This window comes from Malaclemys terrapin, chromosome 12 (assembly GCF_027887155.1).
Source record: "Malaclemys terrapin pileata isolate rMalTer1 chromosome 12, rMalTer1.hap1, whole genome shotgun sequence".
Taxonomy (NCBI): Eukaryota; Metazoa; Chordata; order Testudines; family Emydidae; genus Malaclemys; species Malaclemys terrapin.
This window is the reverse complement of record NC_071516.1, coordinates 23,208,258-23,235,525: the sequence shown is the minus strand read 5'-3', so window position 1 is coordinate 23,235,525 and position 27,268 is coordinate 23,208,258. Positions and strand designations below refer to the sequence as shown.

The 27,268-nt window shown below is 40.4% G+C and overlaps 1 protein-coding gene across 2 annotated transcripts in view; it reads left to right on the top strand.

The window, feature by feature from the left end:
- The window catches only part of DHX35 (DEAH-box helicase 35), a 45,577-nt gene extending 19,923 nt beyond the window's left edge, over positions 1–25,654 (top strand). The window contains exons 11-22 of one of the 2 annotated variants that reach the window (XM_054046107.1): positions 1,666–1,824; positions 3,179–3,389; positions 7,051–7,175; positions 8,341–8,395; positions 10,914–11,009; positions 12,350–12,444; positions 13,100–13,177; positions 14,551–14,680; positions 15,755–15,836; positions 16,616–16,687; positions 18,799–18,910; positions 24,304–25,654. In XM_054046107.1, coding sequence (XP_053902082.1) covers positions 1,666–1,824; positions 3,179–3,389; positions 7,051–7,175; positions 8,341–8,395; positions 10,914–11,009; positions 12,350–12,444; positions 13,100–13,177; positions 14,551–14,680; positions 15,755–15,836; positions 16,616–16,687; positions 18,799–18,910; positions 24,304–24,348 — 1,260 coding nt within the window. In that variant the 3' untranslated portion in view covers positions 24,349–25,654. Of the gene's footprint in view, positions 1–1,665; positions 1,825–3,178; positions 3,390–7,050; positions 7,176–8,340; positions 8,396–10,913; positions 11,010–12,349; positions 12,445–13,099; positions 13,178–14,550; positions 14,681–15,754; positions 15,837–16,615; positions 16,688–18,798; positions 18,938–24,303 lie in introns of both variants that reach the window. The other variant, XM_054046106.1, reaches the window with a different exon arrangement.
- Positions 25,655–27,268: the final 1,614 nt, after the last annotated feature.

The window sequence follows — 27,268 nt, the reverse complement described above, 5'->3', positions numbered from 1 at the left end:
CTGCAGAGTAAATTAGATTTCTCAAAGTCAAACACTTGGTGCTATGGTGAGTTATGTCCTTTGATGTTACGGTGCACTTTCATTCTCACTATCCAGAGAAACAATGCAAAACTTTTACGTACTAGTCTAACTCACCAAGTTATTAAAATGCCAGTAAATCCTCATTAATCAGTAGAAATTCCAACTGTGGTGACTATTAAGTTTTTAAGTTTGTAAGATTGTGTCAGTTAAGTTAAATATTTTTAAAATGACTTGACCAGTAATATTTCAACCTAGCTGATACTTCAGATAAAGAAATATTTTCCAATTTGCTTTTTAATTCCTGCTATTGTATAGATTTTAATCCCCTTCCGACAAGCTTTTTATTACTCTATATGGGTGCTATGGAACAATGTGACTGCAAAGTCAACAACTGTACAGTAACTATTGCTACCTTGTTAGTGTAGGTTCCTACTTCAGATATGAGCAATTTGGGGCAGGGACTTTATCTTACTAGGGGTTTATGTACACATGAATTTATTCAGGAATAGCAGAATAGGTGTCCACAAATGGAATTATTCAAGAATAGCTATTGCACTTTAAATTAATATCAAACCTTAATCGAAATTAACTTTCAAGTGTGGTCAAGTCCTATCCATGTGTTTGTATAGTGCATAGCACCAAGGGGGCCCTGATCTCAGGTGGGTCTTCTAGGTGGTACTGTGATGCACAATAATAATAAAAGTGGTTTAGCCAGTTGTAAGCCACTTGCGGTCCGTGGGTCGTATATAACCCATCAGGATAAACTGATTGCAGGCTGCGAGACATTTTGCTGACGTTGACCGTCTGCAGGCAACCCTAACCCGCAGCTCCGATTGGCTGGGAATGGAGCCCTAACCCTAATCACTGGGAGGTGCGGGGGAGCCATGCCTGCAGATGGTCAATGTCAGCAAAATGTCTCACCTCCTGCAATCAGATTACCCTGATGGGCCACATGCGGCCCACAGGTTGCCCACCACTGGGTTTAGCTATCCTGTGTTAGGAGTGGGAAAGGTTGCAGGTGAAGGAAGCCTGTTGCTGTCTTGCATGCCAAATTTCTTGTTTAGTGCAATGTCTTTTCCTGACCATGTAAATAAAGGGAACAAGCAAAGCATTATGGGTAACATATTTACATCTCATTTTATTTCTTTTTAGATTGTTTACATGCTTTTCTTTTAGGGGTTGAATTGGGCTGTCTCAAGGAAGCTAGGCAAATTGGTGCTATTTGTAGTGGCTGACATCTTGTGCTCCAGATTTCAAGCTTTTTTTAAAGAAAAATTCTCTAGCAGCTATTGTTGCTAAATTAAGTTTTGAAAAACTGAGCTAATTGATGCAGTGGTGTTTTGTCTCAGTTTGCAGGCAGCCTGAAACAAAAGTTTTGAAAGGAGTCAAATGCCATTAATTTCAGTTGGGTCCAAAATCTGAAGCTAAGGCAGTTCAGATGTCAGTATTGTTAACTATTTCACTCCTGATCAAAGCATAAAAGAGAGAAGAGGGATGATTGCAATATGAAGTTCTTCACAATCTAGTAACAAGATACTAGCGACAAACTTTGTGTATACCTTTTTCTTATGCAACTGGGAGTGAGTTGTGCAATTTTAAGGCTTAATCTCTGTTGGTCTGTCTTCTGGTTTGATATGGTTCTAGGAGGAGGTGGAGACCATCGTTTCTATGCTAATAGAACAGGCTCGAGTCCTTTCTCGCTCTGGGATGAAGAAACACCTTCGTGTTCTTCCCATGTATGCTGGGCTGCCTTCCTCGGAGCAGATGAAAGTGTTTGAGAGAGTTTCACAAAGTGTCAGAAAGGTAAGGCTGCCATATATAATACTGCTATAGTGCCTGTCATCCAGAAGGGTTATAGATTGTGAAGATACTGCCCACCCATCCTTAGAATGAAGCAGTCTCTGAGTTTGCTCTAAGCAGTCTTTATGCACCAGCTATCATTGCCTATCAGTTTTCAGAAGGCGCAAGTGAAGACTATCAGTATAGAGGGAATCATTTCATGTTCAGTGACTGCAGACTCTTCTGGCTTCCTTCTATTTCTTCCACCTTCTCAGTCTCCCCAAAATGTGATGGTTATAATCATCTTTCCCTTCCATCCACCTGATCAGTTTCTCATTCTTAAGTCTCTGCACTGGCTCCCGTGGTGTTTCTGCATTCACCTCAAGCTTCTCATCCTCTTCTTCAAAGTACTCTGCACTTGCCTACTTTTCCAATTGGATTTCTTCCTTCAATTTATACAGCTGAGACACTGTGTCAGTAATAAAAGGAGGCTTGGTGGCACACTGGGCTAATGCTCTAGAATTGGATCTGAAGAAATTAGTTAAAACTTGTTTGCACGTATTTGTCCTGTTAGCCTGTAATGGACACTTTTCCACAGCACAGAGCTACCTTGCAATTGGGACCATTTGGCTTTTCTGTTTAGGTGAGGCCTATGTCTGGAACTGAGATATATTGGCAGAACTGCTTGGGGTGAGCTATCATAGCTTTTGCCTTTGCTTGGCTTTAACTAGTGCTATATCATTGACTCGCTGTTGGAGGGGGATGAGCAATTGGAAAGTTGCCCTGATTGCTCGTGAATCTGATACTGGTCAGCAACAACGAGGATTTAATTTTTGCTGTTTCAGATGAACTAAAAATTAAACTTCTCTGTACTCTGCTCTAGCATTTTCTTGCAGTTCTTTAGATCGAAGGTGACGAATGTAACTTTAAGGGGAAACTGTCAGCTTAAATCAACCATCCCCATTTTTGTTGTTGTCACAAGTGACACCTGGGATTATAACAGACAGAAATTACAGAGAAACATTTTTCTCAGTTTTCAGTTTTTATTTGTTAGCACTTTGTATATAGTTAATTTCATGATTTTCCTTGTATTGACAGTTTCCCTGGTTTTTGGTGGGAGAGAACAGCAGTTTAAATAGGAAAATGCTTGTAAAATCATAAAAATTGACAGATTTCAAGTTGTCAATATCTCACTAGTGTGATGTGAACTGCTTCATCTATGTATAACCTCTTTTTGCTCTCAGATGCATTCCATGTAGCTTCTTTAACTGAGTTATTTCCAAATTGTTCCTATCAGAGTCCTATTGCACTGACTGCAGGTTTTAACACTAATAGAAGTGGAAGGTCACAAAATAACTTTGTTCTCTGATACGTTTAGGTGATAGTGGCCACCAACATTGCTGAGACATCTATCACAATTAATGGGATTGCATTTGTGATCGACTGTGGCTTTGTGAAGCTTCGGGCCTATAATCCAAAAACAGCAGTCGAATGCCTTGTGGTTGTCCCGGTATCTAAGGCATCAGCTAATCAGAGAGCAGGTCGTGCAGGCCGGAATCGTTCTGGAAAATGTTATAGACTTTACACAGGTAGGCGGTGTGTTGCACAGGAGATCTCGCTGTTGTGGGACTTGCAGCTAGCTTTACCAGTTTCTGTTCACAAACATTAAATCATGAAGTAAAGAATTGAAATCTATGTTTCAGCAGGAATTAGTGACTTCCCTTCACTACTCGCATGGATTAGTTAACCCAGGTCTCTAAACAATGCAGTCTTCACTGGCTCTGACCAAGGGCCACAGACCCCTGTCTGGAAGTGATTCAGCATTTCTCAACAAGAAGTATAAGTCAGTTACATATATTCAATCAGTAATAAAACAAAACAGATAGCATATGGCAAATACATAGATGAACTGATTGTCATTATTAAACGTTAACTTGGTGTTTATTTTACATTTTCTACTCTTGTGATTTTGTGCTCGTGCTTCGTCCTGGACACCAGTACAAATATTTTAGTTACAACAGCTGACAAAATTAGGTCTCTCCACATCTCACCAATTCACTCTTCCCACCAGACCTTCACCAGCAAAAGCCTTGCATCATGACCTGAAAGTCAACAGATTTGTTGAACAGAGGCAGGAAGCAAATTCTATAGTTAACTTCTCACCAAGAATGCACTGTCTCCATTTCACTTGCACTTGCATTAGATCAGGGTGATGTTAGTATAAAGTTCCTTGGCTAACCGTGATGGTCTTTGCATCATGCGGACAGCATGGTAATCATCCACCAGAGGCCTCATACTAGTAGGTGTTAATCAAGTTATACTGTATTAAGTTGAACAGTTACAAAGGAGTAAATATGTAATAAATAATTAAAACTTCAGGGCCAAATTTTCCAACAGCCTCAGAAAATCTTCCCCACAAGATATGCAGGCCACACCCCTTTGTATGCAAATAAACCCACCCATGCATGCATGTTGTACAGGTTTATAGACATAGTACCCCATTTGTGCTGCACTTTCAGAGTCTCTGAAATTGAGGCCCTTTAATAACATGCAAAAGCAGGCTGATAGAGAGACATGCTGCGAGACCAGCAGCAATTGCAAACCTAAGATGCTGCTCTAAGTCTGGACCATGAAGTCCACTAAGCAATGCATTCTTGTTGATATCTCTGGGGTGCTGTAGGCTGAGAATTTACTCCAACTCATTCTACCTATTTATCTGTTATGTTTTGTTCTGTATTATGTTTGAAAAGGCTCTTTCAGATACTGCGTCTACCAAAGACGTATGTCTGGAAATCGTCTGAATAATTAAAGGTAAAATTCCCTGCTCATGTGATTCCTCTTGGAACATTAGCTGTCATAAACAAATGCTTAGCTTGTTGCGTGAGGCTCAGTGAGGCTGGTGTAGTGAGATTAGTTGTTATAAATGATTCAGTCAGTCAACTGGTAAGCTTCAAAAAGCTGCAGTCTAAATACTTAGCTCTTGGCTATTTCCTTTTGTGAGGAAAGGCTTTTCAGTATAACTGTGTAGCTGCTTGCATGTTTCAGATTCCCTCTCGTTTTACTGAAGCTTTAAGATTTAAATAGGCCTAGTGTGTCTTTAAATTTCTAGGCTATCAGTTACAATTACAATTTTAAATGTAAACTTGGTCTATTCTGTGTATTTATGAGCCCACTGTTTGCAATCAGAGTACTACCATGGTTACTATTGCCTTAGTTCTATCAAGAGAGTGTTCCAGCACTGTGTGGGAGTGAGAGTAGGGGGCACATGCTCTGTGTGTGGTTAAGATTAATGATCATAGTAAGGTTTATGTAATACCATATTAAAAGGCATCTTTCCAGTAGGCTGTCTGTACACTTCACTGTGTAGGTCTCTCGTTATGTTGGTCTGTGATTTAAAACACTCCATTGTTATAATGCATTTCTTGTTAACTGTAGAATGCTTTTCACTAGTGTAGCCCTCATTCCTTTGAAAATCAGATACCTGTCCCAGATTCCAGGGAACAGCCATATTGCGAGAGCTCTTTCTCATCTGTGATCCCAGATCTGACGAATGACCTCTTCCATATCTGAAACAGCATGTAATGCACTACCTGGGGAGACAATCAAAATAATACTGTGGCTCCAAAGTCAATAAACCATAGTACTTAGTGTGTTTTATCAGTACTGCGACTTAGTATGCTCAGTGGGGAGAGCAACTTTTCAAAATGACTTGTTCTTCTTTTGTGTTTTTTCTAGCCACATGCAAAGGCTTTGTCTTTTTTCTTATGTTGAACAAAGACTTTCTACCTCTTATGTATTTGTCCCACATTAACGGCCTTTTGAGGGTTGAGTGTACAGTGGGGTTGGTTGTACTCATATCCATGCTAACTTATGTTATTGTAGCTTACTTTTGAACTCTGATGAGTTGATACAAATGTCCAGGTGGCTGCATACCTGGCTGGAGTAAGCACTATTCTGCTGTCAAAGCCACTTATGGCAGTGTTGAGTAGGAATTTTGAAGCAAAGATCTTTATTTGCATGTCAGTATACAGTGTAGTGTTCCAACATTTTTCATGGAAACGCCAATATCTGGACTCTGCACTCACAAGTATACTCCAAATTTTTCAAGTTATTACCAGAGTTCTTTTGTAGGTTACGTAGTAGTTCAAACATCATAGCTATTTAAAGGGAGTAGTGCTGGCACAAATGTGTAAAGCTCTTATTGCATATGAATTACTTTGTGGGCTGGGAGAGCCAGTTTAATTCTGATAATTTTCGCTAAGTTTTCACTGCAAAAAAGGTTTGTTTTTTACATCAAACTAGCGAACTTGATGTAAAATCCTAATGGAGACAAGACACAGGTAGTTTGCACCTTGATGTAGCTAGTTGAAGTCAATACCGGGTGTGGGCTATAGGTTTGATGAAGTCACAGTATTAGAATGGCAAGTTAACTGACTAATGTAAAATACAGCTTTTGTTGACCTTGTATAAAATATTTTTCCTGATTTTGGCCTTATAAGGAAAATATTTTAAAAGGGGCTCTGTAAAATAGCAAGTGGGGGTTAAAATACAAAAACCCAAATAGTAATGCTTTATATGCTTCTAAAAAACTCATTGCCTATGTATTAATAACAGGACCCTGAGTTATTCTTCCCAACGTGAACAGATATTTTCCTCTTTGTAAAAAGCCTTTGCAAGCATTTTTCCATTTAATAAAAATGTTTGCTTTCAGAATGTGTGCACACTTGTTTGTTATTGTCTGACTGCTTAGAAACACTGATCTGTTAAGAAAAAAAGATTAAATGTTTAGTTTTGAAAAAATGTGTAAAAAGTCATTAAAAAGTTAATTAAGAAGTATGTCAAATGTGGAGCCTATCAACCCGGACAGTCCCTATTTAAATTGTTTTATTTTTATATTTAATAATCATTTTGCCCACTAGGATTCAAATCGCATAAATGGTGTGGTGAGAGGTATAAGTTTCTTTTATTTGACTTCCAGTCATTTTTGGTGCAGTTAGCACCTCAGTAGTATGTACACTCCCATTAATAATGCTAAACTGAAACTGGAGACAGTGAAAAGCAACAGAGGGTCCTGTGGCACCTTTAAGACTAACAGTCTTCTGCCACAGGACCCTCTGTTGCTTTTTACAGATTCAGACTAACACGGCTACCCCTCTGTCACTCTGAGACAGTGAGAGGATATTGGCTCAATATAATCCGTGTTTGAATCTGAAACATGATCACATGGAGCTTTGACTTCTCCCCTCACAGAGGAAGACTTTGAGAAGTTGCCTCAATCTACTGTTCCTGAGATGCAGCGCAGTAACCTGGCCCCTGTTATCCTGCAGCTGAAAGCTCTGGGGATAGACAACGTGCTCAGGTTCCCCTTCCTGTCTGTAAGTCCTGGATTCTTGTTTGAAATTCTGTATTACAAGGGTTGTCAAACTTCTTCATAGTGTGGACCACATAACAGAAATATCTTGTTGAGCACCTCCTTTTCTATTTGTCTTATGGACCACCTCCTAATCAATGTACCATTTGTAATCATGTAACATTCCTGTGGTAGCTACAGTAGTGGCTTATGTGACTGGTTGGCTCTTCCTTGTTTCCTGTTGATTCTACAGATATCCAGGCTCTTCTTTGCAATAAAGTTTCTGGATGCCTGTAGATGCAACCGGAAACCAAGACAAAGATCCCATATTATGTGACCTACCTGCTCTCTGTAGACCATCAGCAAGTGCTGTATAGACCATCTGAGGCCCAGGGGTCATTGTTTGCTAACCGATACTCTGTTACTTTGGAAGAAGCAATTGATGACCTAATACCGTGTTGTGGAGGAGTATCAGGTTTCCATGATTCTGCCAGCACTACTGAAATGCCACTATTTTTAGACTGTTGTACAGTTTGTATTTGAGAACAAAGAATGAGCAAGAATGACTTTGAACAACTTAGAAGGTGAAAATCCTCAATTTGTCCAAAGTAGAATTGTGGAGGCCTTTCCGTGAAGTGGAGAAAAAGATGTATCAACAGTATCAAGCCTCTGCACTTACTTTAATTTTTATTAACTAATGGCAAGTAGCAATCATTAGACTTTGTTTAGTGAATCTCCTTGTAATGTTTCCAGTTACATCTGCATTGATAAACCCAACATAATAGAATTTAAATTGAGAGAATTCAGGAAGCAATTGGTCTGACACTGTAATAGTATCACTATATTGGACAATCCAAGTTTGTGTTTTTAGCTTGGACTTATTCCATGTGGTCACAGGATGTTGAGAGCATCATAGTGGGGATGCAGGAACCTGGAGAGGGTTTTGAGTTGTGGGTCTAATGAGCCAGGCTGGTCAGTTGAGGACATCAGGTGATGCTCTGAGACATCTTCCACCATTCTGTAGGAGCAGGCTGGAGGAAAATACTGCATCTGGGAAAAAGAGGACTCAAATTGGTGCCTTTGAGGCAGGAATACTCCTTGAAGAAGGGTGGACTTAAAAATTCTCACTAGGAAATTTCACGTATTCCCATATCAGTGACAGCTTAAAAAAGTTTGTTTTTTCTTCACAGCCACCCCCTGCACAGTCTATGGTGCAAGCATTAGAGCTGCTGTATGCTTTAGGAGGTGAGCATGCTACACTTTCGTTGTTGTATTTATAGTTTGTTACTAGAGAACAAATCCAAATCAATGTGCGTTTTACTGAGTCATTTTTTTTAATGTGTGTGTGGGTATTAACTTGAGTATTAACCAGATCTTTATTTTCAAGAATACTATTTGTACGAGATTCTATTATGGTCTCAGTCCATGACTTTGTCAATGTACCTCAGTCTTGACTTGTAAGTATCTTCTATTCCTTTTCCAAACAAGAATACCCCAGGAGTTTTAGAAAGGCTGTAAATTCTCATGCACAGAGCATAAGCCAGTCTTTAACTGATTTCAGAGTGGTAGCTGTGATGGTCTGTATCCGCAAAAACAACGTGGAGTACTTGTGGCACCTTAGACTAACAAATAAATTTGTTAGTCTCTAAGGTGCCACAAGTACTCCTCTTTAACTGCTGTGATTTAGGAAGGAAATATTATTCCATTATTGTCTACTGCATAGTTTCTTGCACTTGCCTCTGAAGCATCTGATATGTGCCACTGTCAGAGATGGCATACTGAGATAGATAGACCACTGATCTGGCTCGCAGTGGCAGTTCTTGTGTTCCTGATTTTACAATATTATGAAGTGCTCATTAGGAACTAGGTTGAGGATACTAAGTTGATCAGTACCTAAAGTTAGGCACTTAAATCGACATTTGTTCACTTGGATAAATTGCTTGGCACTGAAGTTCTTAATTGGTACAGTGGACATGTCTTTTATTTTGTGTCGCATGCTACAACAGTAACAGAAACTTGTAATTTTTCCAGTAAAAAGACGCCACCTTCACACTCGCATTAAGAACTTTTGACAAGAAAGCTAGGGAGTAAAACAAAACCATACCTATCCTCATTTCAGAAGTATCTGAAACAGACTATGTGCTTCCCAATTGAAACATTGGGTAGAGGGTAGTAAGTTTGAAATACATTGTGCAGGCTTCTGTGGCTCCAAGAGGCTTGTGTTTGTTTTTTCCTTGTACTCATGGATGCCATGCTGTGACATACGGCATTAGAGCTGTAAGTTCTTTTGTGGCCATGGTTTTTCATGTGCTCATTCCATTCAGTGAAAAGAGGACGAGAGAGTTTTCACCTGTGAGCTTAGTTGATTGTTGGCAACCCTTTTGAGCTGGGAACCAGTGCTCTCCCATTGGCTCAGAAGTATAATGCAAGGGTAGATACACAGCAAAACCACCTTAGGGAGGACTCAAACTGAGAGGGAGATAAGATCCCTGATTAGCTCTTTGATGTTCTGCCAAAAATCCTGCACCCTTGGACAGAATCGCAGAAAGGTGCAGAGATGTTGTCCACTGGTTTCCCACATGTTTTCTAGAAGCTCAAAAAATGCTACTACCGCTGCCATTTGGCTTGGAGCGGGTTGTGTGTTTTGTTCAGATTGAAACTGATACTCTCAGATATCCAAGGGATTTTTTGTTTTTATTTTGGAGGCAATAACTGCAAAGTTAAAGTTGTGTTGGTGTCTGCAGTTACAATAGGGATTAAATCCTTTTTTTATGTGAGTAAACTTATGTATATCTGCACATTTATATTATTATTTTTACTGCGGGGACCGTCAAGAAGCCCATTCATGGATCAGGACCCCATGGTGCTAGGCGTGGTACAAATACCAAACAAATAATGATCCCTGCCCCAAAGAGCTCACAATCTAAGTAACTAGTTCTTCAGGTAGAGAATTAATTTTAGTTCTTCAGGTAGAGAGTACTTCGATTGTAAGCGGCAAGTCTTTTCTTTTTGTAAAATAACATAACTCTGTACTCAGCAATAATAATTTGAAAATCAAACTGTCATCCTTCTGTTCTGTGCATCATCACCAACAACCATCATTCTGGAGCTAGAATGTAGCTGCTGATTTAGCTACTGATGCATGAGGCAGAACAGATTGCAGCTAACTTTTCCTGTAGCTGGAATAGGCACCGTAGTGCTGCTGATATTAAATTATTTTTGTCAATGAGCCAAGTAAATATGACTCTGAAAAATGGCACCCTATCATGCCAGAGACTTGTTCTGTATCTGCTAGCCATGCCCAATCTTTTCCTCTCTTATCAATGCTCTTTTTTTCTAATAACTTGGAAGCAAATTCCAAAAGAGTAGGTGGAAGTTTTCCTACAAAACTTACTTTGCAAGGTTAAATGGTTTCCAAATGGTGTATACAAAATACATTACAGAATGTATCTCTGTGACCTTGGTGGTTACATATTTCCTGAATTACTGGAGGTGCCAGTAGAACTTGGTCATGGATTGAGTGGCTTGTGTGTTTGCAAGAAGCCAGTGTTTATGTAAATATAGTGTTTGCTAAAAAGTACCGAGGACTCATGGGAAAGTTAATGGGTATTTATAAGAGCTCCTGATTTCCCAGTTGGATACTTGCTAGCTCAATAAGCTTTTCTGTGAGTTTCTGCTAGATATTAGCTGATAGCACAAAGATTAAGATAATTTTCTATGCTATTTTGGTCTGCTTTCTGAATACTTAGTATTATTCTTGCAGGTCTGGATAAACATTGTCGCCTAACAGAACCTCTTGGTATGAGAATAGCAGAGTTCCCTTTGAACCCTATGTTTGCAAAGATGCTGTTGGAATCAGGTAGGTAAAAGGCAAGGTGCCATCACTAGTCTTGTGTTGAGTATAAGATACTGTCTACCCAGGGACAATAATACTTAGTGTATCTAAAAGAAGCTATAGTCAATTTTGGTGTGATACATAGTTAAGAAGTCAATAAACCATTTGATACCATCCATGCATCCCATAGGCCTTCCTGTAATCTTAACTTCAGAGTTAGTCTATCTAGTATAACTTGGCATATTTATATGCCTGACCTGCAGTATTGCACCAATGTACCTTACAGGGTTTAAAAGTGATTGGTCTCCATGCCAGCAGAAAAATGCTTTGGGGTTGGTTGTACTTTTGGATCAGGGCAACATCTTTTACAGAGTTGTTCAGCTTCCACAAGGTTACTTCTTAGATAATAAACAATAAATAATAGTTCCCAACTGCAGGGCTCAGTAGTATAATAGGAGGCCCCAATCCTGCAAAGACTCATGCATGTGCTTAATTTTATGCATGGAGAGTAATCCTATTGAAGTTAATGGGACTAGTTATGAGGATAATTTTAAGAACATGTATGAGTCTTTGCAGCGCAGTGAGTTAATGCTTTAACCTCTTAGTTCTGATTACCTGGTTTGAAGTGCTTGCTAAGGCCACTGGTGAAATAAGTTCATCTTCAATTCAGTCTCCAGTGAAAATATGTATTCCTCACAGAACCAAAATACATTTCTTCACAGTTCATGCCCTGTTCTCAAGGACTGAAATATAGAGACTGGGGTATATTAGCAAAGCTGTGTGTTGGAGTGAATCTGCCCATACTGTACTGAAGGCAGAGCTGCTTTTTGATATCTTTCACAAGCTCCATAATTTGCCAAGTTCTCTTTTAAAGGAAAAGAAGGAACAAACCTTTGTAAGAAAAGTTGTTTTTAATGTATGCCCAGTACATACAAGCATACCTTTGTAACAAAGGTCTCGCTTAAATATGTAAAAAAATCATACATATTCTTTATTTCTGTACTCTAAGTGCAGACAGAAATGTAACAGGCATTTGCCAGCCCTTGATTCTCAGGTCTGTGTATGACAACATGCAGATGCGATGGCAGAGCGGATTGCTGCTGCAGGGACTGAGTGATCCACTGCTGAGAAATTCCTAAATGTCCCTCCTCCAACTCCCCATCATATGTTACAAAAAGGGGCTTTTTATCAGCAAAGTCCTCCTTTGCAATGAAATAAGTCCCCCCCCACCCCCATCGTTACTGTAAAATGCTTTTTTCTGGAAAATCTAAGAGTAAATTTCTCCTTCCTTTTTTATGATATTATTTATGTTCCATAATCTTGGAAGCAAGAAACTTTATTTTCTTTCATCACTTATTTTACAGGAAACTTTGGCTGCTCCCAAGAGATCTTGAGCATTGCTGCCATGATGCAGATTCAGAACATCTTTATGTTCCCTCCAAACCAAAAGGCTCAGGCTGTAAGTTTGGTCTCATAATTTTCTTCACTTAATCCACATCTTTGAGTGTCTGCCAATTCAGTAATTAATATCTGTTAGGGACATGCAAAGTCTGACGTGCTAGAGTGGAACTGAGGGTTTCTGTCCGTGCCCATACTGCTTGGTAATGGAGAAAGGGGAAGCTGTACGGTAGTGAAACCTGAAGACAGTCCTTGGCTAATGATGGAGGCCTTGTACTACAGAGGGTTAGGAAAGTGTTTGGAAATGTTAGGATCATAAGTTTGTATTAGTCAGTTTTGGGGTGCATGGAAAGGAAGATTGTTCATTTTGAACTTCCCTTTGAGAGAAAAAAGTAAATTTATTTTCAGGCTGATAAAATTATTTAATATGAAATGGTTAATTCAGAGGTAGAAATACTGCTGAGCATAACCTTACATACAGTAAGTAAACCCCATTTCCTTTGTGCAAATGAGTTTTAATTTCAGTTTTAGAGCTCTGCCTTGAAAATATAGTATGTTGGATAGTGAAACATGCATATCAGTTAAGGGAGAGTTGTTACATGATAAGAGTTAAAGGTCACTAAATACTCAAGACAGTAAGAACTGAGGGCAGCAGGAACGACCTTTGAAAAAAACCTAATTTCTGTATAAAAATGCATTTCTTCTCTTTTTTCCAGATCAGGAAACACAGAAAATTTGCTGTGGAAGAGGGAGATCATCTCACTATGCTTAATGTTTATGAAGCTTTTATTAAAGTAAGCAGGTTAGAGTGCATGTGGATTCCTGAGGATGAGGAAGGGGAGAGGGTGGGTTCCAGTGGTTTTAATGCCTGATGCTCAAAACTAAGGGCAGGTCTTAGTTCTTCAGGTAGAGAGTACTTACTAGAACCCCTACTTAGCGCAGCTGCAGTGCGTCTGGTGAAGACGCTGTATGCCGACAGGGGAGTGCTCTCCTATCGGCATAATTACTTCACCTCTGTGAAAGGCAGAAGCTATGTCAGAAGGGGAGCATCTCCCCCTGATACAGCACCAGTGTGGACAGTGCCTAGGTCGCTGTAACTTGCGTCACTCGGGGGGGGAAGGGAGGGATCTTTCACACTGCTGAGCAATGTAAGTTAGATCAACTTAAGCATTAGTGTAGACCTGCTATAAAAATCCTAGAAGCTTGAGCCTATGTAAGATATGGACCCAAGTGTCTAATACCTTTTTGTTTAATTAATTAATGGCTACATTTGTCACAGATGCTCACATAATCCCACTGCGTTGGCAAGACATAAAGTTGGTGGCTGTGTAACGCACAGGCCCTTAACTGTAACCTCCATATCTTCAGTTATCCTGGGACATTCGAAGGAACATGAGAAATTCATGTTCTCATTTATTGTCTGTTGATAGTTTTGAATTTCAATGAAAGTTGGGCACCTAACTCCTGCAGGCTTCTTTTGAAAATCCCATCCCTAATCATTATATAAAGTCTTGTCAATGGCTTAAAGTGCTTAGTGATCAGTGAGGTTTAATTGAAATCTTAGTGCTTGTCTAAATACTCAGGTTGTACATCTTTAACTATACCAGGATAATACATATGTAGGGAAAGGTAATAAGTTATACTAATGTAAGGCATATATATAACGTGCACTAGGAGCTCTACCCTAACCGAAGTTGTTACACTGGTACAAAAACGGTGTGTAGACCAGGCTTTAAATGTATCTTGAACTGATTGTCTTTGTGCATGTTGGAAAACAAAGTACAAAGATGTCTACTTAAATCTGAGTCAAAAAAAAATTTTTTTTTTGGCCCAAGACATAATTTATACCGAGATGAAGCACATTTATGTGATAGTATGAAATAGCTGACACTGTTCTCCCCCACCACATCCCAAGAAATGACTCAAATACATTAGTAGGAAATAAGTGCTGGAAATGTGTTTATGAATTGGAAGCCATTATTTCTATTTGAAATACACTGTGCAGGAAGTGGCAGTTCATATGCATACTGGCTGCAGTTAACTTCCCACTGCAAATCGGTAAATACCAGAACACAACACAGTGGTTGGGGAACAGAACTAGACTACACTTTGCAGTAGGGAGATTGATTGTGGCATTTGTAACTGTTCTTGTATTGTTGCTATACAGCACAGCAAGAGTTCTCAGTGGTGTCAGGAACACTTTCTAAACTACAAAGGGCTTGTGAGAGCAACCACTGTGAGGGAGCAGCTGAAAAAGCTTCTTGTCAAATTTAAAGTACCAAAGAAATCCAGTGAAGGTAGGAGCCACTGAATGAGGATTTTTGTGTCATACCTGTTGGAGTTTATCTGAATATTGAGTCGCCCAACTGTCAGTTTATTTTCTTACTACATTCAAGAAATACTGTATCTTGCCAGCCTAAAAATAATGTCTGTTAAATAAAACTGGGATTTCAAAATATACTTTTCCAGAGCAGCACCTGAGCCCATTTTTACAATTAGAATTTCTTCAAACCTTGGTGGCTTAATTGATAGCAGCAGTGTTGTGTAGTGGTAATTAATAATAATGTCATAGATAAAACCTAATGGGAGATTTTCAACCACCCCCCATTTATACCTTTGAAAATCTCTCATTATGATCAAGGCTCTGTATAGACCAGGGGTCGGCAACGTTGGCACGCGGCTCGCCAGGGTAAGCACCCTGGCGGGCTGGGCCAGTTTTATTTACCTGCTGACACGGCAGGTTCAGCCGATCGCGGCCCCCCCTGGCCGCGGTTCGCCGTCCCAGGCCAATGGAGGCGGTGTGAAGCGGCGCGGGCGAGTGATGTGCTGGCTGCGGCTTCTCACCGCCCCCATTGGCCCGGGATGGTGAACCGCAGCCAGTGGGGGCCGCGATCGGCTGAACCTGCAGCGTCAGCAGGTAAATAAAACTGGCCGAGCCCGCCAGGGTGCTTACCCTGGCGAGCCGCGTGCCAACGTTGCCGACCCCTGGTATAGACATTTTGGAGCTGACTTTCAGTTGTGCTGAACACCCCTAAGTCCTGTTGATTTCAGTTGGAATTGCAAGTGTTCAGCACCTCTAAAAATCAGGCTGCAACCACTTAATCTTCATAGTACCTTGTGAGATAGCTATGGTTGGTACTATCTCCAGGGGAGGTAATCTGGCACCTTTGTTTTTTACATAGTAATTGAGATTTATTGTGAAACCGAAGAGAGGGAAATAAAGAATCCTGAGTCTCTTGTCTTAAGCTTTTCTTCTGAAAGCCCCAAAGTTGCTTTTGATGAAAGAGCAGTATTTAGGGGATTTTTCGTCATTGCATCAGCTTAGTTTATGAAATACATTTTGCAGAATAACATGTCAGTCCCGTCTTTAGGTGACCCAGATCCTGTTCTGAGGTGTATAGTTTCTGGATTCTTTGCCAATGCAGCTAAATGCCACTCCACTGGAGCTTACAGGTAAAATATGTATGTAGATCTATATAATTCCTTAGAACTGTCCTTCTATTTAGCATGCTTCTATGAATTGACAGATCTGGATAGTCAACAAACAGATGCTTCTCTAGATAGACTAACAAGAAAAGTTTTGTTGGCTCATTAAATTAATGAAGTCTTGCAGTGTCACATGTAACAGTTTCCAAATGCTGTTTGCTTGTTTATCACCTCTCTTGTTGGTTAAATGATGACAGTAAGGTTGAGAGAGGGGAATTGTTAATAGTTACTAACTAATGTGCTAATGTGACCAGGAAACTATAAATGCTTCAATTCCATAGCACCTCCAATGCACCTTAATCCAAGCCTGCAGGACCTTGTTCTTGTGATGTGGGCAGAAAACCATTCAGTGTTAGGGTTTGTCTACACATGAAAAGTATTTTGGAATGATGTAGGGTATGAATTTAAAGTGAATTAATTATTCCTGATTAACTCTATTTGTTGATATTCTTATTTTGGAATAAGAATGTCTATAAATGGAGTTAATCAATCAGGAATAACTCCTCCTGTAGACAAACCCATAGAATGATAACTCCAAACTTTTTCACTGGTGTCTTGGCCAGAATTTGGGCCTGATCTCTGCAACTGAAAGGCCAGTGCATTAACTTTGCACCTCTTTAACTTGCTTCAGCTCTTTCAGTACCCAAATTTATTAGCATTTTGACTGGGGCTGAAAGGTCACCAATAAATAAATTTTAAGAATAAATTTGCAATTGCTAAATCTGACATAATTCCCTCTCTTCAAGGACTATCCGTGATGACCAGGAACTGCACATCCATCCCACCTCAGTGCTGTATGCAGAGAAACCTCCTCGCTGGTAAGCTAGAGCTGGTTTCACTTGTCTGCCTAGACCAGGAGGCACTCCACATCAGGCATTGTTAGGAGATTCCCATTAATAACTCTGTTCTGCCTCAGTGTAGCAACACACCTGGAAGATCCTGGTTCCGAGAATGTAAGTTCAAAGGAGGTTTCCTCTGCAATAGTCTTTAGGCAACACCCAAATAAAACTGCTAGGTGGGGAGGATATGGAAAAGTGGCATTAACGTGGTACTAAAAAGTATTAAGAGCTGTGAAGACGAGAGAGGGGAGCCAGGTGGCCCCTTCCTAAAAAATACCAGAATCCAGAGCCTTGTGCTGCAGGTAAAATCACTCACAGGAATTGCTCTCTGAGGAGGGTCCCTCGACTTACTGGGAAGGCTATCTTAGTTCAGTGATGTTGAGGTTTATGTGGAGGCTAACAAGGCCATCCCATTGAAAAAGACATATTTGAACCATACAAGGTAGTAGTTACTTTACACTTACATAGTGCAGTAAATGTACGTGGCACACTGGGACACTGTTACTCCTCCAGGAAGTTTACGATCTAAAATGGAAGAGACAAAATACTTCAGGAAAAGGAAGGTGTGACAGTATAAACAGATTTGTGGAATAAGTGGGTTTTAAAATGTGATTCTAGTCGCATGTCCTCTTGGAATGTTACATGTTCGTGTCTCATTGATTTTCATATCAAAAGTGCTCAGTAAACAAATGAAAATGTTTTTCTAATTGGCAGCCTAGCAACTGCAGCCTGGGCTCCTGGAGTCAAGCTAGGTTCTTGCAACTTTGTGCATAATCACCAGTGAGAAAAACTTTGCAGGCTAAATTAGGCTCTCAGTGACACCTGTGCAACTTGATTGTCTTTGAATTGTACCACAGCGTTTGCACAGGTGTAGCTGATTGGAACTTAGCAATCAATTCTGTTGATGCTCAAGATGGAGATAGAATTCAGATCACTCAGTCTTAACTGTGCTGCTTCTATTAGAACTTATCTCATCCATCTTCCTTCCACCTCCACTTGTTTAGTTTTGGTTCTAGGGCATGTTCATGTGTGAATCAATATACTGGGCTATGGACAGTGTCCGTTGGGTTGATTTGGTTTTGTTCTTTGTTGTTAGTAAGGGAAGAATGTTGTCTTTTGCTCTGTGTTTTGTCTATCAACTGTGAGTATAGTGACTTTTCACTTCTTGTTTTAATTTGGTTTTCCTCAAATTTTAGATGCATTCGAATGGGTCGGTGGGTCTTGGGGAAGAAGGGAAAAGTGAGAACTTTCCTCTTGCTTCCATTCACTAACCCTCTGTTCTCAAAAGCGTTCCCCCCCTCTAAGCAGCGTGGCGATTGCTTTGTCTTTTTTGTTGTGTATGGAAGATGGCTCCGTGTGGTGAGGTTATGAACTGGATGAGTGAGAGAGCAGGGTGTGGGGATGGAGATGTTTTAGTCCTCATGGAGGGTCATTGTAACAGGCCTTAGAGAGAACTTTCCTGCATTCTTGGCAATGGCTGCCTCGGATGCAGCAGATTATTTGTAAACTGGTGTGCTTGCTTTCTAAAGCTCGAAGCAGTGTATGTCCTGGCCTTATTCAAAACATACACTTCCTCCCGTAAGCCTTGTCCTGACTCGTGCCTGCAGTCAGGGATCCTACTGTCCTATTAGGTTGTGGATCGTTACTAAGCTCTGATGGGCCTAGGGTTTTGCACTCAACCCTCAACATCCTTCTCAGTCATGCTCTGTCCACAACACCTAAAATCTCCCCTTCAGAGGTGTTTAGTATGAGAGCTCTTGGCCGCATACTTACAAGTGTCCCCTCCCTTTTCTTCTTGTTATCGCCCCCCCCGGTCTGTTCTTCCTGATGGTTTTGTGGAGATATTTTTTTTTACTGGAGTTTTAAAAATCTTTTTATCGCCCTGCTATACAATACTCTGAGCACCTTGGTGGGTGTGGGTCGGAGGGTATTTTATAATTGACTCTCCTCCCGCAAAGCAGAGACTACCCAATGGCATCTTATACGTGAAATAACTCTGTAATCTCTATAGTGTGGAATGTTCAGACAGTCAGAGACAAGTCCCTCTCTGCTATATAACACGGGTTGTTTTTTTCTCTCTGTGTTTTCAGGGTAGTCTACAATGAAGTCATACAGACCTCCAGGTACTTCATGAGAGATGTGACTGCTATTGAATCCACTTGGCTATTGGAACTGGCACCTCACTTTTACCAAGAAGGAACGGTACGGACTCGACATAGACACCAAATGGTATCATTGCTGTATTGACAGCTCTTGTACTTAAAGCTTTTTTTCCCCAGTATTTTTCTTTTGTTTGATGGGAATAGAAATGAATTGGGGTGTAAGTCATTTAAGGGGATTTAATATATAAAACTCTGCTTTGCAGTACCCTTGCAAGAGCTCTGTTTGCCATACAGGAGTACAGCCTGTCTAGACGCTAGCTCAGAGTTGCATTTCTCCATTTGAGGTCCATTTGGAAATTCAGCACAGAACTAGTCTATCCTGAGATATGTGTTCAATAGCACTTTTCTCAGCAGTTCTGTTGACTTGCTGTAGGTAAGTGTAAACTTGAGATGGCCTGAGTCTTCATGTGCCTTGAAACGTCTTTCTTGGCAGTACCCAACACTTTATTATTTCAAGCAAATAAATGATAATTGCTCTCTTACTTAGGAAAATACATTAGAGCTTAAAATTTGGAGTCATGAAAAGAAGCGTCCTTCTATCGATAAACTTAATATAAGTTCATTTTTGTACTTAGCACCTTTACATGAAAGAGATTGGTTCAAGACCTGAGGTAGCTGGATGTATAGTTATATAACATGTATTCCTGAGGCCCCAAGGCACCATAACAATTAAATAGCAAAAATTAGGCTTCAAGCAGTTACGTTGGAAGTTGATTAGAGCCACAGGACTTGAATGAGGAGTACTGGCTTGTTCTTTCGGTGTGACCTTTTAAATAGTACATCCCTTTATTTATTTATTTATTTATTTATTTATTTATTTATTTATTTATTTATTTATTTAGCTTCCCTGTACACAAAGTGGCTCAAATACACAAAGTGAAATAATAGAAAAATGAGCCAGGTTGGCAGGTACCACTAATGACAGCAGGCACCACATTTTCAGACAGATGTCTATTTTTTCCAGTTGATGCTATCCCTCTAGCTAAAAGCCTATTTAAAAAAACAAAAGCTTTTCTCTGGGCCTGAAAGTAGCCAAACTCTGGCCTTAGCCCCCTGAAAGGAGTAAGTGCCACAGGCAGGAACACTCAGCAGAGAGAGCCCTGCCACCAGTTCTGAACAGCAAGAGCATCCAGCAGATAACTGCTTCAATGGGGAACAGGGGAAGAGGTGACTTCTTAGGTAATAGGGTCCTAGACCTATGGCACATCCTTGAATAGTATCCAAAAGCAAACAGGTAACTAATGCAGAACATGAGGCATTGGCACAATAGCCTTGTAGTATCTCAGAGGCAAGTTGCTACATTGTGTTCCAGCTAAAACTTCTGAATCCTCTTCAAGGGTAGCCCTATGCTGTAATGTAGCTTGTGAATGATGGGTATGTATCAATCACTGTGGCAAGGTCTCTCTCAGAGAGAGGAGATGCTGCAGTCTCTTGATTGACACTGCATGAATAAAGGCCCTACAAGTTTTTGCTATCTGGGAACACAGGAGCAGTGACAGATTGAGTATGGCCCCTAAAAGTCATGAGTCATATCCACAAAGAGCATACGTGTACATCTTCAGTAGCTGCCACTTATTCCTGCCAACCTTCATCACCTCGTCTTGTTTAGACTTTGCTCTCATTCATCTACCCACCTTCATTAGGCACTGTCAGAGCAGGCTTGATGTAGAGTGGAATATTAGCCCTGTGCTCGTGACACTGAAGCTAGTCTCTGCAATAGCAGACTGTACATAAACACTGAACAGTAGGGGTGACCAAATGGGTGTCACATGTGTGATTATGCAGGGAGGAAGACTAATTACTCAGTCCTAACCTTAGTGGAATTTGAGAGGTACTTACTATAAAGCAATGCCAAACCGCTTCATTCCATATGCATCATGAGATTCTGTGTGAATCTTCATAAAGCTCTTCTGATGGGCAACATTCCAGCAAAACAATGATGTGGGAGTATCAGTGGCAAAGAGCCAAATTCTGGTACTCTTCAGGGTGGCCATAAAATGGGCACACAAAGAGCAGTATTATTGTGAGGCTCTATTCAAGCCAGCCACTACCATCTGTGCAGGAGCAATCTGCATGGAATAGGAATATGCAGCTCCACTTGTGGAACAAGCCTCTTCTGATGTGAAGGGATCCAGAATGGAAACCTGTGTTAGTCTGTATTGGAATGAGATCTGGTATTGTGATGCTCAAATGCAGGACAATACTGTCATAAAAACTTCAGACATGATTTTTCAACAGATCAAGTGAAAATTACGTGCCTAATTTACCTGAGCAAATTCCACAGTTGCACATGCAAATAAGAGAATTGGATGTGGAAATGTAGCTAAATAGCCGTGTGTGTGTGTGTGTATGTATTTTTTTTATTTCTTTTTTGTGCACACTAATTTTGCACATAGTTTTGCATGCATATTTGTGAACTTGACCTCTTGAAAATCTGATCCCTATTGTCCATATCTCTTGGCGACACTGAAGGAGTTTTAGGGAAGTGTATCCTCTTAAAGATTTGATATGCCTATGAGAGCTTCTTCTTATTACATGACCTTGTGAGTTCATTTGTTAGCAAGACATAGCAATGTGATTACAGCAGAGCATTGGCATTATGTTCATGTAAGTGATTTCAGAGATTTTTCTAAAATGTGAAACTTGGATAATTCATTTGTTATATAGGATGCTTAGCATGCTATAAATAGACTTCTCCGGTGATTCGTAGATTTCAAGGCCAGAAGGAATCATTGTGATCATGTCGTCTGACCTCCTGTGTAACACAGGCCATAGAACTTGCCCAGAATGATTCCTAGATTGAAGAGTCTCTGCTGGGTATTCCATAATTCTCTTGGCTGAGGTGGTAATGACACTGCAAGGCAGGCCTTGGGCTTCTGTTGCTGCTATTAAACACATGTGCCTCAAGCATGGCATTAGAAGGAAATGAGCCAACATTCCCACTGTATCAAATCTGCCTCTGGAATCCTTGTGACTCAGATCTTTACATGGATTATGATTAATTTGGAAGAGTTGGTGTTTTACACTATACCGATGGCTTAGGACCTGCCTATCTGGAGTGACCATCTCTCTCCCTGTGCGATACTGCCACCATTATGATAATTGAAAATGCTTGATCTAAAAGCTCCGTTGGTTTAATAGAGAGGGAACTGCTAGCAGAGTGTTCTCAATGATGACTTTAGGACTTCACTCCACCACCATCACCCTCTTGTTTGGTCTGAAAGAGATCAAATCTGTTCAGCTTTGCCACATGTCCTAAGAATCATTTTCATCCTAAGTAGGGGAAGGTTTTGTTGTTTTTCTGCTTGCCTTCCCCCCCTTGCTGCGAAGACTTAGGTGAATTTGCTGAATGTATAAAATATAAAAATTGTTTTATATTTGATCTGTGGTGCCTAGAGCCTTGGTTTAGTTTCACTTTGCTTTTTTGGGGTAAAAATCAGAATAAATGAACTACTTAATTTTGTTATAGCATCTTTCACTGAGGGCTTGTCTACACTGCCCTTAAATTTGGACTATGGGAGTGTGAATAGTGTGAGCACCAAAGTGCTGTGCTGTAACTTCTCCGCGTGGACACTGCGAGCGCCAACTAAAAGGGGTTCCTAGTTTGCATTAATGTAGACCTGTGTGAAGGGAATTACGTTAGTGCAAACTAGGAACCTTTTAATTGGCACCTGCAGTATCCACATGGGGAAATTACAGCACAGCACTTTGGTGCACATCGCTGCTCACACCCACCATGGGACAGTGTAATCATAAACCTATTCTCAAAACCCAGTGTGCAGTTAATACAGAGTTAGTAGCAAAGGAAGCGAGAAATTACAAGCAATAAGCAAGGAATAAAATAAATTAGTTATTTTTGGGGGGGGGGGAGGGAAAGCCTTGCTATGGCCCTGCCTGTGTTCTGTAAGACAAACAGGAGCTGCACGGGGGGGAGCGAGTGAAAGGACAGGGTGGTGGACAACACTAGGTGAGCAGGGAGGGGTAGAGAGAGGAGGTTTGTGAGGTAAGATTGGGCAAATCCATGGAGGGTTTTAAAAAAAAAAATTAAGTGCTCCTAAGTCCCCTGTGGGGTCTTCTCTTCTGTTAATCGTGCAACATGCTGTTCGCATGACACTAATATAAACCCACTTAGATGATCTCTGCATTGGTGCTATTCTCACATAAGTGTGATTGTACTAGCTATTTGCAGCCAGTTTGATCCCACACAAAGACAAGTGAATATGAACTGCGACACTCCCATATGAAAGAGTTCTTGTTGGCTGCATATATTAACATACAGTTAGCTATGGATGTTTGAAGAATACGTTAAACTTTCCTCATTTTTAAGGAATAAAAAAATTTCCCCCACTGGTGATGATAGAAGAGTCCACAAGGGTACAGGGAAGAACGTCTTTCAAAGAGGCACTGGGAAAGCTCACTAATGCACTATCTTGCTGAAGTGTCTTAGATGCTTTTAAAGACACACAAATGGCAGATGTTAATTTATAAATAACTCTGCTGCTTTCTCTTGCATGGACTAAAGGTACCAGAACCTCTGTTTTACCCTTGGTGCACTATAAAAACATATGAATGGATGTTTGCAGAAGCAGTGGTATTTGAGTACTGCAGGCAAACAAAAATAAATCACCCAAACATCTGTAAAGTTGTTGTCTCATATTGAAACCACTTAGGTCAAGACATCATGGACTGAGATTGCTTAGCAGAGAAATCTCTGTGGCGCACTAAGAAGTTCCAGAAACATTGGAACCTTGATACCTTCAATCACTAGATCTAAAACAAATTATCCCTGATCAAAAAGCTAATTATGTTCTTATTTTTATTTTTTCATTTCCTCTGGTTTGGTCACAAGCATGGGCAGTAATCACATATGCTTCACTCCTTAAAGTGAATATACCTTTGAGAAACTGTACCCTTTCTTGGGTCCTCTTCAGTGTGCACTTTCTCCATGGCACTTTTTTCCTTCCTATTAGATTTTAAGGGTGAAATATTCAAAGGGCCAACAGAACTGCAGCTGCAGCATTAGTAAATATATCATTTTGCATGCACACATCTGGTAATTGCACCATCAGGCAGGTAGCCAGAGGTAAATACTATTTTGTGCATAAAAAATCTGCATTAGTAGACACTGACGAGTTGCTTCCTCTTGCAAATTGTTTAAGTATTAATGTTTGCACTAGGACCAGTTAAATACCTTAGGGAACGTTTGGCTTTTGGAGTTTCTGCATTTATTTCCAGAGGAGCATTAAGATTTGATGCATTTTACCAAAAACAAAAAACAAACAAAAAAACCCCCCACCACAAAAACAACAGGATTTACGTTGATTCTATAGAGTATTCTGAGATACAGATATGGAGACTGATTCAATACACTGTACTTGGATTTTTATGAGATTGTGCCATATGTACTAAGCACTTTCTTTCTTTCTCTTGCAGCATCTTTCCTTGAAAGCAAAGAGAGTTAAAGTAGATGACCACTGATTTGGTGTGCCTGTTGAGCCTTCTGACATCAGATGCAAAACCTACCGCTAATTCAAAGCTGGCTACAGTCCATTCAGCAGTCAGTTCATTAGCAACCTGACCCCACATCAATTAAATGTTTAAATGCCTGCCAGGATCCTGTAGGGGTTTATGCATGACCAATACATTGTAAACCTAAGTAGAGCTTGCGTTGTGAACATATTATTCCTTGGCCTAATTGACCACTCTCTGTAACCTGGATATGTTGCTCTTTTTAATAGGTAGACAAATGATCAGAATATAAAGGGGGGGGGGGGGGGACACAGGACCACAAAGACTCAAAACCTCCAGGAAAGAAACCAAATGCTTAGCATGGCACAGCACCCTTTGAGAGAGAGGACCAGGGTTCAGGATGCCCTGCTTCCCATTCCTTGGAGCACTGTGAATATTGCTGACCATCCTGAGACTGCCTGCTGAAAGTGGGTAGATGGAGGACAATGAGTTGGCCCTTAAAATGTAAGGGGCTGCCATGGAAACCTTGATACTGTGTTTAACTGTGCCTAATTGGTATGATGTTGCCCTGAAGCAGCAGAATCCTCCTCTCTGTGAGTCGAGCTTTCCCCAGCCTGTAACAATTGTTCTGTAGATAGTGCTGTATTTGAAATTAAAGCACTGTTCAGCAGTGGGGAAATCTCTTTGGGTTTGCTGTTGCTCAACCATTTAGGAGGGGGCTACATTTTGATCAATCGTGGGATGTTTGCACATGTTCTGTTGTGGAACAGGATTTATGCAGACTCACAGATGGGGCTTAGCTTTATTTTCTGAGTAAGAATAAATGTGCCAGCCTCTCTTAACACTTCAAACCCTCATGAGATTTCAGAAGGGAAACCTCATAGGAATGCTGCTTTTAGCAAGATTCAGCTAAGATTAAAATGCCCTGTACTTCCCTTGATCAGGAACATAATCCTTTATATATTTTTATTAAAACAATCTGCTCTTTGCTGTTGAGGACTCTCCTCCTCTTATGCCAGTGGGACAGGGGTATTTTCAGCAGCTAGTGGTTTAACTGGGACCCCCTGGCTGTCTTTTTCATAAAGAACATTACCCCTTTGTGTTTAAGCACAGTCGCTTGGGTACATGTGTATTTATTTTTCTTACCCTTTTGATATTTATTTTAGAAATGTGGTTTGAAAGTTTTATTTTTGTAAGGACATTGGTTTGGTTGATGTGCTTCTTTGGAACATGTTAACTATAATTTTATTTCCATTTCTAAGAAGTGTGTAAATAAGTGAAACTTTCTACATAGAATAAATGTCTTCTTGCCATAGGGCTGCCTTGCACATCATTTCTGAAAACTTCATTTACATTGCTGCCTCCCACAAAGCTTGTTCTGTCGTGTGAAGTGTGTGGTCTGTGCAGTGTCTAGGTCCTCATCTCCAGCGCAAAAAATAAGATATGTTCGCCTCAGTGTGTGGCACTGAGAGTATGACAAACTGTCATTTCCCCCCGCTTGGATTTCCCAGTGCAACCCATCCTCTCTGTATTTTTCTCTTAGATTGTAAGCTCTTTGGGGCAGGGACTGTCTCTGTGTACTGTACCGTGGGAAGAACACCAAAAGCACTAAATAAAAAGATCCAACGTAGTTTTTTCCTCTTAAAGGGGCAGAGAGCGAGAGCTGAATACAAAGACTTGTAAACTTTCCATATTGCTCTGTCCTCTGGAAACATTCTCTAGAGAAATAAAATAATTGAATCAAGAAGGCTTGAGAACATATCCCTTCCCACACATCCAGCTAGCTAGCTAGTGATTATTGCCACTCTGCCGTGATTGTAGCATGCTGATCTGCATTGTGATATGGCCGTGCAGTGAGCATCCAATTAATTTGGCATTTCCGGGAATACCAGGTGCACTTGAACTCTGTGCTCCAGAGGCTGACACTGCTACGTGGCCAATGTTTCTTCCTGTTGCAAAATAATTTGATTCTTGTTCATTTGAGTCCTTGTACCCAGCAAGGCCTTTGTGACTCATGCAAAGTTAGGAGCACAGAGATTTGAAAGTGGTGTTACAACATGTAACTAGTTGCATCTTCAGTTGAACAAGTGGAATAGGTCTGTGTAAGAAATCCCAGTCTCCCCAGTAGAAAAATTACTTATGTTTCCTCTGTCCTGACCGTGCTAGAGGCAGCACACTGTCAGAACAGGCACACTTGATTCTGAAGATTTGGGCCAAGAGTGACTAATGATACTGGCTGCCTTAATATCTTGGTATCCAAACTGAGACAGCTTAACAGAAAAGAAAGGAGTACAATGCCCCCACCTGTCTGAAAATCAGGCCCCTTTAAAGGGCTTTCACCCACAGCGTGAAGCTAATAAAATCACTAGTTGCTTTGTGAAATTCAGGCCTTAGGCTTTGCCTGCTTGATTCATAGCACTGTGAATTTTACATAAGTTTGATTACAGAGACTGATAATGCTGGCTTGAAGCAGGTTCTGTGCTGTACAGAGAGTCTTAGCAGAAACATCATTGGTGCTGAAGGGAGGGTGATTAAGAGTATTATGTTCTTGCATCACCAAAGCTGTATTTGAAGCGATGTTTCCTGTAAAAATAAAGCAAGTTATAGCTCCCTCACTACCCACTGAAGTTAGATGTTAAATCACCCTAAAGCAATAGAAGGTGCTGTTAGTATTTCTACATAAGACCTTCACTGTATTGATAGCCTACTATAAAAAAGGATTGCCAATGGTAGAAATAATATGAAGCTAATTGGAATAGAAATTCAGTCAAAGCAACAGCAATTGAAATGCAAATCACTTCCAGGAGATTAACAGTGGCTGTGACAAATTGATGGGGAAGCAGTCACAGCTGTGGCCCATTCTTCAGCCAGTCCTAGGAAGAGGCATGCGCTAAAATGAAAATGAAAAGCTCAGGCAGATGGATTTAAG